At 42.7% G+C, this 12,268-nt stretch overlaps 1 protein-coding gene across 4 annotated transcripts in view; it reads left to right on the top strand.

Annotated features, from left to right (window-relative positions):
- Positions 1-11,355, top strand: part of CACNA2D1 (calcium voltage-gated channel auxiliary subunit alpha2delta 1) — a 366,139-nt gene extending 354,784 nt beyond the window's left edge. For all 4 annotated transcript variants that reach the window (XM_081210645.1, XM_081210644.1, XM_081210643.1 and 1 more), the window contains one exon: positions 10,014-11,355. In XM_081210645.1, the coding sequence (XP_081066771.1) occupies positions 10,014-10,130 (117 nt within the window). In that variant the 3' untranslated portion in view covers positions 10,131-11,355. The remainder of the gene's footprint in view (positions 1-10,013) is intronic.
- The last annotated feature ends 913 nt before the right edge of the window (positions 11,356-12,268 follow it).

Below are 12,268 nucleotides of genomic sequence, written 5' to 3'. Positions count from 1 at the left end.
TCAGAACATGCTTAGAATCACAATCTGAAGACAGAAATGTATTGCATATTGTTCTTTCCTGGTCCAGCACTGTAGCAGATTGCTAACTTTAAGACTTCGCAGTCCACCCTTGCTGCTCGTAAGGAGTGGTCTGTGATAGAGCACACCTGATTCAGTCCCTAGCAAGTTTCCAGTTAGGATAGGTGGAATTTGCCCAGAGGGACCACCACAACTGCTCCTGGCAATCCTTTGTTACTTATTTTGTATCCATGATAAGAAATCTGAAAAAGTTTGAATCTCTAAATTGGAGTCATGCCGACATTCTTAGTTGTTGGGAGGGTTATGAGACCAATACAATAGACTAATCATGTTTTGTTCTTGCTCCTATTAAGAGGTACGACTTCACAATACCGGCACTAGCCTTTTTTTCTGAGCCTAACAAAGGAAACAAGCAAACAAAAATAGTATATTAAAGATAATATTTAAATATAGTTAGCTAAAATTAAAAAGCTGTTGCTGCCTAAGAGTACATGCATTTTTAACATTTTCTTTCAATAAGGGGCTTGTGGCATTTTCACAATCATACAGCTGGACTACACATTACAAAGTGAATACAATATTTTCAACATTGAACTTGCTTTGTAATATTAAGCTGCTCTTCCCTTGTGAACCATACTTTCCTGTGATTTTCCCTCAGTTGGGATCTGAGGCTAGAAGAAGCGAAGCGAAAGAGAAATTTGTCTGGGGGGGCACACCTCTGAGGGGTTAATCAGTAAGGCAGTTGGAGTTAAGCACCCCTTCCCTTCTGCTGGTTCCGTCTGTCTTCAGAGTCAATGGAGTGCACTTCTGGGGGTAAAGTGAAACTGCTGTGTTAGCATCACTCATATTACTTCCCCAGGGCAGTGTCCATAGAAGTTCTAGGCTACCTAGATGATGAGACCCACTCTCGGCCCCACTGATGTGGTCCAAAGGAAAGCACCAGCTTGGCTGCAGGAGTTGCCCATAGGAGGTGTACATGGTGCTATCCAACTGTCTTGGGGTTTACTCCTGAGTCTTTTCTTCTCCAGATGATTTCATGCCAGGCAGCAAAGGTTTAGGACCAGATTTTTTCTTCTCCTAGATAGGCTACCTTGGTTGATGAGCCCCATATGGGGAACCTCTTTCCCCCCCCCCCAAATGCCCCTTTACATTTATGCCATCTGACAAACGGTTGAGAAACATGTGTTTTCCCATATACCATGTCATTCCACCCTGAAAACCCTCAGTCCTTATTTGTGCATAGTGCTGAGGACAGGAGGACAGTTCTTGGAAATTGTATGTTTTATAGACAAGGTTAAACCTTATTTTAACAGGCTGGATCTAGACACATCAAAGAAGTGTTTCAGTTTAAAGCACTGTAAATTTAAACAGGGAAAACAGATATAGAAAAACGGGACTCCACACCGCCATCTTTACCAGTCTAGCTGAGTCCATATTTTCAGGCAATTTTACCTGCTGCAAAACACATCCTTCAAATAGGGCAAACTCTACAATTCTATGGCCTCAGGAGGCGTGGGGAGCTGCCACCCCCACCCCCTGCCCTAGAAATAAGTGAGTGGCCTCATTCATTCACTTCTCAAGTAGATGTTCATTTAATCTAGTGAAGTAACAGGTGCGCCTCTCCTTCCACCCAAGCCTAGTGCATCATGTGAACTATGTGCTTCACATGGAGTCTTCTGTGTGCAAAAGCTGGCACACTTTGCTCCTCAAAAAGTGAAGGGAATCATTGGTTGAATCAGGACTGTTTGCATGCATGCCTTTGTATGGCGAATCTCTCCCACATGTGTGGTTCTAGTATCTGGTGAAAGCAGTGCATCCTGCCCCGTGGGATTTTGATCATCACCTGGTAAGCGCATGACCTGGCTAACTTCCAGCCATTGTCACCATGGGCTGAGGTGGTCCTGGTCATGCGAACTCAGGCTGAACTGCTCAGCATATGCTGGCCTTTTTATGTGCCACCACAACTGCTCCTAAAGCTACTCTAATAAGAGCTCATCTCTGCCAAGTTCTGCTTGTGATACTGGCATGCTTATAATACAGAATATTGTATGTATGCCCTATAATGGATATTTGATTACAAGCACTGTATGCCTGCTGAACTGGGGTGAAGATGGATGAAACATAAACATGGCTCACATAAAACTTCTTAGCTGCTGTGCAAACTGATTCCAGCAAATGAAGTGTTTTCTAGTCATCTGTCTGAATCTTCCTATGTAGTTCAGTGAGGCATTTTGCATTTTTAGAACACTGTTTGAATGTTCAGTTCTTAATTCTTCACCTTTATTGGTTTAAAAAGGAAACTGCTCCAGGAAATGAGTGGAGCAGGTTTTCTCTTAGGAAAGTCGAGGTTGCTGGGCAATCACTGGTTCTGCTCTAGGATTGCAGGACTCCAGTTTTCAGAGGTCAAGCTTGGCGAAGGAAGGTACATTTGGACTCAAAGTAGTGAGGGTATTTCCAGAGCAGCCCTACTGCTCTTACATCAATCCTTACCCTTAACTTATCTTCCTAGAGTCCCACTAGAGGGAGACATCATCCTGGCCATCTCTTAACATTGAATAGAGAAAAATCATAAAAGTGGGAATGGGTTTCTGTTTGTGTTGTGTATGTAGGTACACACACACACACCTTAAGAACAGTTGCTAGACTTGATATCTGATGTCTATCTCTAGAGATGCACTGTTTCTTCAAGATATTGGGGATGGGAGACAAATTAGTTTCTGGCATTTGTTTACCTTCTGTTGTGCACAGCTTGTTTGATAACTTTTTGAAAATTAACTTCGTATTCTATAAACGCTCTTTATTCTATGGGCACGAAACAAAAAGACCACCTGTGCCCCAGTGGCTTCAAGTTACAAAGAAAGGAGATTCCAACCAAACATCAGGGAAAACTTTCCGACAGCGAGTGCCTATTTGACAGTGGAATCTCTCGGGAGGTTGTGGAGGTTTTTAAGCAGAGTTTGGATGGCCAGCCGTCATGGACACTTTAGCTGAGATTCCTGCATTGCAGGCGGTTAGACTGGATGACATTTGGGGTCACTTTCAACTCCACAATTCTACGATTCTATGAAAACTATCCCACCCCACTCTTTATCCAGAAGCCTCCTGCCCCAATCTTCTATCAAGGATCAAGAGACCCTTCTGAATGGGGTTGAGATGAGGAGGAAGGGGGGAATGGCCTCAAATGTCACCTTCTGTGGGCAGGTTTTCAGTGACCCTCATTTTCTCCTCTACGCCGTCATTTCACAATCCACTCCATTCAGCAAGGTCTCCAGCACCTGAGAAGAGACTGTGGGGGCTTCAGGGGAGCTGTTTGGGGAAATTTTCACCCTGTGCAACTCCTTTCACAGGCATTTCTTTTGTTCTGGGAAGGTGCTCTGGCGAACGTCAAAGGGATATGTGGGGCGAAGATGCTTTGCACTGCCCCTCCCTGGTGATCCTCAAAGGGATGTGGCAGGGCCCTGAATTCTTGAGGAGCCTGACCCCTTCCTTGAAAATATGGGGGGTTCCCCCCTGCCCCCCCATGGTGCCCCTGAGCAACAATGTGGCACAATCACTACAGGGGTGTTGTTTTACTAGGTGAGTGCAATTTGAAAATGGGTCCTGCTATATTTATCCTACATGTTTCATATGGGAGTACAGGCCCGGCCTTTTCATGAGGTCAGTGAAGTCATCCCAGTGAAGCCTAGAATATCTAATTCCTTGCAAGACCTCACTGAAACCTACAAAATGCACCACCAGCCATTTTTATTCCTTCAGACATCACCTTGAATTGCTGCTCTCCCTCGATTGCACCCAAGCTGTCTCCCGTTAATGCCTGCAACTTCTGCAACATAGTTGTGCTGAGGGATGTACGTCACCTGCAACTCTCCCTCCCAGTTTGGGTTGTGCGTAACTAGTACCATGCATAACCATACCATCGTGCCGCTGCAAATAATGCATGAAACGGGCGTTAGAGGAAGAGAAACCACCCTCTCCTTGGTGGAAAGTGCCCAGCCTGCCTCAAGCATGGCTTGTACTTAAAGCAACACAATCCGTTTTGAACAGGAGAGCACAACTATCCCTTCCTCATAATCATTTGTCAGTGTATCATTGACTGAGAAGCATTCAGGAGGGGAAATGAATCAGGAGATATACTAAACCACAGTGATCATTCACAAGAAATGTGTATTTCCCAGTTCTGCTTTGGCAGGATCCCAACCTGCGGATGGCACAGCACAGTGATAGGTTTCTTGGAGTGGAAGGCGGAACTGGCAGTCTCCTGACTAGGGGAGACCTGATGCAGCTGGTGACAATTTTGAAACTTGCAGCATAGGGAAAATGGCAATCTGCAAAACAAACTTTTAATTTAAAACTTCTCCATTAATTCTGATTTAAAAAAAAAGTGTTGGCAGAGATGTACTTCCCAAGGGCTTTAACGGGCGTTTGGCATGTCTTAGTGCAACATCACCCTCTCAGAACAATGAACCAAAGTTTAAATGGACAGAAAAGCCACGTTTTGTGAAAACTAAACAGTTCCCAATAACAATTTGTGTAAACAAGTGTTATCTCTGAATGCTTCAAAACTTTTTGTAATGAATATTGCAAAAGACCAACAGCTAAACACAGCTGCTAAATCTCCAGCCTCCTTCTCAATGCCCAGAGCTGCTCCTAGCAGAGCAGGCTCCAGAATGCCATAAGCTCAAAGCTGCGTCAAAGCTGCCTGACGCCTGTGAGGAGAAGGAGCAGCACAAACACACAAGTAGAAGACCCAGAGAAAGCACATTGTTGCTTTTAAGTTTACTCTTCCTACTTAATTAATTCTTTTTCATTTCCTAATGGGAGGGGGGCAGTGCTGACAAAAGCCTGACTAATTTCTTTTCTGAAATTAGCCCTGGGTTCGGGAGCAACAAAAGGCTATAATGGGTATTAAATGATCCTGCAAAGCTACAATAACATATTGAGTCAGAGGCTTACATGTGATCTCTTTTGGATGTGCGTTTTAATACTAATTTTTTTAATGAGGTCAAAGATTCTCTGGACATCCCAGAAGTGCTACTTAGTTCCTTGCCAACGTCATGAGTTATTTGCATTTTCTGAAGGCAAATCTATAAGGGTTTTTTGGCTTCCTCTTGCTTGAGTCACTCACTATTAAGTTGCACAGAACCTTTCTGCAGAATTTATATGTGCACTAAGTACGAATGCAGAATAGCCTCCTAGCAGAAATACTGGGCAAATTTCATCTCTAGACACATGTACATTTCAAGCAAATAAAAACCCATTGCAGAGAAATTTGCATTAGGAAAGACACAAGCTGAAAGAGCTAAGCCACATTTTTAGATTATCAGCAAATAGTATGCCTGCTTCCATGAAGTAATCATGTGAGCAACACAGATGTAGCAAGAAACTATGTGGCCCATCCTCTGCCAATGTGAAAGAAGATAAGTGCCACAAGATAGACCACAAGGTGGTCCCAGTGCATTCCTCCAGCTTAAGAGATCCAGTTCTCCCCGAGGGTAACCCAGTCTAGTGATGTTTCTCTCCAAAGCCCCATCCCATGCCCGGTTTAGAGATATTAGGAATATTAGATAGAGAGACAGCAAACCCAGTTTAGTGTGCTTTCTGTGTCTCTGGAGGCATACTGAATATTTCAGGACTGTAAATGTTTTTCATTTGGTAGGACACTACACTACGCTCACTCACTCACACACCTGGAAAGATTTATCCTTTAATTTTAAATTGCAAACACTGACCAAGTTCCAACACTTCAAAGAGCTGAGATGCTCACACTCTTCTGACATACTGTTTGCCTTCAGATAAATATTTTTGAAGAGATTCCTATGAATTCATACATCTGAGAGCTGTTCTGTTGGATTCAGACATCCCCATATATTTTCTTCTTTTTTAAAAAATCCATGTGAATAACCAGTTCTGAAACAGCATTTTCCGTGCAGATGATTCCACAGTAGTCATTCCAAAAATACTTCAGTGCAGAGTAGAAGTTACAGTAGAAATTGGTTCTTCAGACATATTTCACTCCTTATCTTGTTGGAAGTTTCCTTGTCCATGTCTCTTAATTCTTTATTTCATTCTAATCTTGGCTGGGCCATTTCTACCCTTTGTATAAATCTTCAGATGCTTTGAAAATCAAACATTCATACGCATAATCTAAACTACATATCATTTTCAGTGAAAGGGAGCTTTCAAAATTCTTTTAATAAATTCACTTGTTATCTAGAAAAACAAATAAATTGGCTAAAGATCTTAAGAATTTTGAATGATAACATTTATGGTAGATATTATTTTTAAAAATATACAAATAAAAAATGGAACGAGAAAAATAGCATTACTCACATAGGCATGTTTTCAAAGGTGTTTGCATCAGGCAGGATCCTGCTGCCACATCCCATACTCTTTTAAAAAGTTCTACAGTCCTAAGGAGAGCAGCTTTTGCAGGGAAGACATGGGGGAACTGCAGTGGGTGGGCATGATCATCAAAAAGGAAAGTGTGCATGAAAGAAAGTGTGTTCTGCTCAGGCAGAAATATATTTGGAGGCATGCCATAATAGGTAATGCTGAGTTAAAGCAGCAGCAGCAGCAGCAGCAACAACAACAACAAAAGATTTCATTTATTCAAAATAATATTAAATCAGCTCTAAAGTGCCTTGCCGTATGTTCTTTTCATGCACAACTCCATCCCGAAAAATTATTAAAGGAGACCAAGTTTCAGAAAAACAACTGGGTGAGCATAGCTTCCCATCCCACAACCATCTGGAACATGTTAACGTATTCATTAAAGCAGTCTGCAACACTTTTCTCAACCACTCAAGCCATTTTTCCAAAATTTTGCCAGTAAAGATTCTGGCTGTCAACTAACAGAGTAGGTTTTAGTTCACTGAACAAGCTTACTAATGGATTATACTGGATTTTATAAAAATGTATATTCTTAATCACTCCTAAAATATTTTGCCAATACATTTTCAGCCTCCTATGTCTCCACCATGTGTGAAGATAGGTGGCATCCACTCAACGATATCTTACACAATTCCCAGACAGCATACATTTTTGTTAATTTGGGAGGTTTAAGTTTTCTAGAATTCTTCTCTCAAAAATATGTGTAAAGAATAGCTATGATGAAACTTGCATATATAATTCCAGTGTTCTTCTAACTTGAGCATCTCCAGAACTCTTTCTCATTACTTGATTATATATTGCTTCATTTTATTAACAGTAGAATCCATACATTTAGATAACAGGCTCCTATAAAATTTCATATTCATCACCAAATGTTCACACTCAGTTAAGAGCTTGGTAGTATAATCTTAGTAAATAAATTTCTGTGTTTAAGGTACTAAAGGAGGAGGAGGTTTTTTTTATCAGTTGAGGAAAGACCAATTGGTCTTTGTTTAGTTTCATGAAAGAAGCTCTGCTACAGCATGACATAGCACAGACACAAAGAGTGGGAGAGGGAGCCAAACTAAACAACCCTAAAAGTTCAGTATATCATCTGATCTTATTCCAGATAGGGTTGTGTGCCAAATAGAATGCAAAATTTTCCTGATGGCTTTATTAACTGGTACCTGCATTATTGCGGGACGCGGGTGGCGCTGTGGTCTAAATCACTGAGCCTCTGGGCTTGCCAATCAGAAGGTCAGCGGTTCGAATCCCCACGAGGGGGGAGCTCCTGTTGTTTAGTCCCAACTCCTGCCAACCTAGCAGTTCAAAAGCACGTCAAAGTGCAAGTAGATAAATCAGTACCGCTCAGCGGGAAGCTAAACGGCGTTTCCGTGCGCTGCTCTGGTTTCACCAGAAGCGGCTTAGTCCTGCTGGCCACATGACCTGGAAAAACTGTCTGCGGACAAATGTCAGCTCCCTCGGCCAGTAAAGCGAGATGAACGCCGCAACCCCAGAGTCGTCTGCGACTGGACTTAATTACATTACCTGCATTATTGAAATAAAGTAAATACCCAAGTATTTGGATTTGGAAAGTGTGTGGGGGGGGGGGACAAACATATGGATGGTGTCCCAGTGGCTTAAATGGCAGCTCCAACCTTCAGGTGTTCAAGGCAGAACTCAAAGACTTGAGACTCAGGTCCAGTGTCAAATACTTCATCTCCATCACTCAGCTGCTCTGAAACCCTGGCCCAACCAAGGTTGGAATTCCAAGCTTGGAATGGCCAAAAGCAGAAGTATTGGCATTCTGGAAAGTGCCTTGGATTCAAAGGATCCTAAGCTGTCCTGGTCTCCTGAGGGGAAATGTAGACATGCTTCTGAAGATAAAATATCCAGGGCTCCTGAAATATGGTCTAGTTTTAGTAAAAGGGTTGCCAACCTTTCTGGGCCAGTGGGTACATTTGGAATTCTGAGAAAGTGCTGTGGGTGCCAGTCAAAAGGCGACTGTTGTGGGGGTGGGGCATGGCATAACACAAAATGGCTGTTAACTTCTAAAAGAAGAGAAAGTGAAAGGACCACAAAATGGAGCAGGCACCCCCCTCCATCAATGGGGAGAACAGACTTACATCAACCGCCACCAAAAGCAGAGAGAGAGAGAGAGAGAGAGAGAGAGAGAGAGAGAGAGAGAGAGAGATACAAGCTAGGAAAAGTAAACAATCTTTTAAATCAACCAACCTGTCCAATGATAATTAGCAGGTCTATCATGACCTCTGCATTGATTATAAGCTATTACAATTGTGGACAATTCTGCCCAATTATCTTGTAATTTTGACTGTGTTCTGTAAAAAAAAAGGGAGGGGGAGAAAAAGATACAATATGTTGGTTTTTATTAACCTAAGCATTTCCCATTCTGTAAAGAACCAACCACAATTCTTTCTGCAACCAAACGATTGCTGCTAATAATTTAACTAACCTATAAAACAGCACTCCCAAGTTCAATTTATGCCTTTTGGGTAGAATTAGACAAATATATTTGAGTTCCATTGGATGACTGGGAAAAGAAGCTGTTGTTCTTGGTACCATTACTGGTTGGTTGGTTTGAGTTGGACCAATGCAGGCTAGGGAAGCCCAATGGCAGGTTCAGATGAAACAATCAAAACCTTTGAGGCTTGTGCAAGTTGCCAACTAAATTGAATAAAACCAGAAAGATCTGAAAAGTGAGTTGTGCACCCAGTTATTGAGTCCGTTTCATTATCACGTGACCAGGGCCACCATAAATCCCAATATGATGTGAGGTTAGGGGCTGCCCTTAACATTAAAGCACTTACTTGGGAGACATTACGTCCCAGGTTTAATCCTTGACATTGCCTGTTGAAAAGGATGGGAGGAGCATCTACCTGAATGTCAAAGAGTCACTACCAGCAAGAGTAGACAACACTGGAACAAATGGCCCAGTGGTCTGATGGTGTAAGGCAGAGTCATATGATGTAATTGCTTCCAAACCGGCTATGACTGAATTAAATATGTGTTTACAAACTGACAAATGGCAACAGTAACAACTAAGCTGCACTTGTTATTTTTAAGAACACAAGTTCTTTATTAATCGAATGTACATGCATACTGTACATGTGGTAAGCTACAAGAATGACCCTGTGAAAGTGTTTTGCTGTGGTAAGGTGTGTAATGTGATTGTGTTCTATTAACATTTCCATGCAGATTAAAATATGTATGTGTTGACTTCTGTCAGTTGCAAGTTGGGGGTGGGTGGGTGTGTGACAAAAATCACTCTTCCAAGTAAGTCAAAGACCCTTTTCATATAACTGCAAGTTGAATGGTGACAAAACTGAGTTTAGGCAGTCACCACCAATACCAGGGGCTGGGCCCATGTGTCAGAGCATTTCGGCACACATGTTAATGATCTGACTTTACCCTTCCTAGGGTAAAGAGCTGCTCATTTTGGATACAAATACTTTAGTGAACCTGTTAAAAGTTTGGTCCCCATGTGGGTCACCTCTGTGAGGATGAAACACACGAGTCATCACATGGTGAGAGAGCTATTGGAAGGGGCTTGTAATTTCAGCTAATACTGACAAATCTCTTTATTTCTTTTTCTTTTTTGCCTACAGGAGGATGCGTCAGACTGTGGTGGGGTCTCTGGATTGAGCCCATCACTATGGTCTATGGTAGGAATTCAGCTTATCCTGCTCTGGCTGTTATCTGGCAGCAGACACTGCCAGTTATGACCCTGTTAAAACCAAAACCTGCGTAATAAGTCAAGATCCTGCCAAAATGTTAGCCCACCATTTCATTTGGAAAAGGAGGGTCCGTCTGCTCAGACCGCAGATCAGTGGCAATGCCCATTACTTGATATATTCTTTGGGAAAGACTCTGAAGGCACCCATCGTGACTGCATGTTGGCGTGTCAGATCTGTAAACGTGTGTGAATGCTGCATCATCTAGGCCATTGGAACTGAATTCTCTATGTGCTTTATTGAAGAATTGCGGTTTCTGTGCTTTTGAAGACTTTTCTGTAAAAAGGGCTCCCCTTTAAAAGGTGATGACATGGTTTCGGTTAATTTGACCTGTTTTCAATTGGTTGCACTCTTTTTTCTTTAACATGAATGCTTTGTAAGGGGGAGAAGGAAACCCGGCCATTTCCTTAGCACTCTTATTTAGTGTACTGATGTTTTAATGACTGCTTTCAATATCACTTGTGTCCAGAATGCAAAATAGACTTTGATCCAGAGTTGTTTCAGACTGGCTAGACCTCTACAGAGATTCAACATGACTTAAAATGCCTTATGACGAATGATTTCCCCCAGCCAAAATTAGTCTAAAAGGGTGGCCAGGTTGAGTAGGTTCATGAAATGAATACAATTTTTTAAAAGGCAAAAATGAAACAACATAATGTCTAAGTAGAAGGGTTATTGAGAATGTGGTTTTCATCCCAAATTTGGTGTCCATTTCCTCATTGCACAGTTGTTGATGTCCACATCAAGGTTCCTGTTCTCAGAACAATGACTTACTGCTAGCCAAGTCCTCCAAAATGTTCAGACACAAAGTTTGTGAATAAAAATGTCTTCGTGAATATTGAACGTTGGTTTCCAAGGGTATTTTGCATGATGTTGAAGCTGCTACTTTTGCTGTTTCTTTCAGTTTGGTTTGTTTCCTTTATTCTTTTGACGGTAGAGTATAGGTTTTGGGATTTTTTGTTTTTGTTTTTTTGAAAAGGTAACTGGGTGATTCTTTTGTTGTGTGAGAAACCAAATATTGCAATGTGATGCAATTTGATCTTAAGTTATATATTGTTAAACAGATATCTGAATATACTGTGCAATGTAAAAGTGGAAAGGGGCTATGGTACGTTTATCTGTCTGCACAAATAAGGAAAAGATGGTTTTTATGCAGGTGAAAACACCTAAAATTCTATCTACAGGTGTTTTAAATAATGACCGCTCCCCGCATAAAACGGGGGGCGACCTTTGCGTGGACGTGCGCAGCCCCTGGATCTGGAGCGGCCCCAACAGCATAGGCTTGGCTTTGCCTTCCCTCAGGTGGGATACCTGGAGGTCTCCGCCTACCTCAGTCAGTTGTCCAATCCCACCTGGGGGAAGCGTTGCCAAGGAGACCAGGCCAGGTAGGGGAGGGATTACCTGCCCACACAATAGAGGGAGGATCTTACCTGGGAATCCTCACTTGGCTCCAGAGCTTCTCCCACCCTACCCACCCTCAGTTAACATCTTATTTTGCAGGTTAACTTTTCTTCACAGGTTTTGCAGGCTAACTTTTCTTACAGGTATGTGGGCGCTGCTACGTTAAGGTCGCCGTTAAAGGGCCGGAAAGGAATTTCCCTGCATTGGCAGGTTTCGCCTTTCCCGTAGCAAAACGTCACAACTTTGGCAGTATCAGGCCTTGGGCGGAATCCTTTAGTCCATCTTCCTCTTTGCAGCGGCGATACCAGGGTTCCCCGTTAAAGGGGTTTCTGAAGGGAGGCTTTGACCGTACGCCGAAAGGTTGTCATTGCTCTCTCCTGCGGCGGCGGCCATCTCTGCTTGAACATATGTTCTCCAGAGCCGGCCCATCCCCCCCCCCACACACTGGATAACCCTGAAGCTACCTAGGTCCCCGGCTGGGGACTGGGGAGGGAGAACGCCCAATGCCTGAGCCAAGGTCTACCCACATTTGAAATTTAATAAAGTTGTGGCCAATTTAATCCCATAGCATGTTGTCTTGAGTCATTATTCTACATGACGGGGGGGGGGGGCGCTCGGGACCTGGGGACTCCGCCTGTCCACGCAAATGAAATCAAATTACAGGCATTTAGTTTTGAAGAGCATGTATGCTCAGATTTGTATCTGGTAGATTCTTGTTTGTTTCCATT

The sequence above is a fragment of the Podarcis bocagei genome (genome assembly GCF_964188305.1).
Source record: "Podarcis bocagei genome assembly, chromosome: 10".
Lineage (NCBI taxonomy): Eukaryota > Metazoa > Chordata > Lepidosauria > Squamata > Lacertidae > Podarcis > Podarcis bocagei.
Note: the sequence above shows the minus strand (reverse complement) of the source record. Positions and strands in the feature narration are given on the sequence as shown.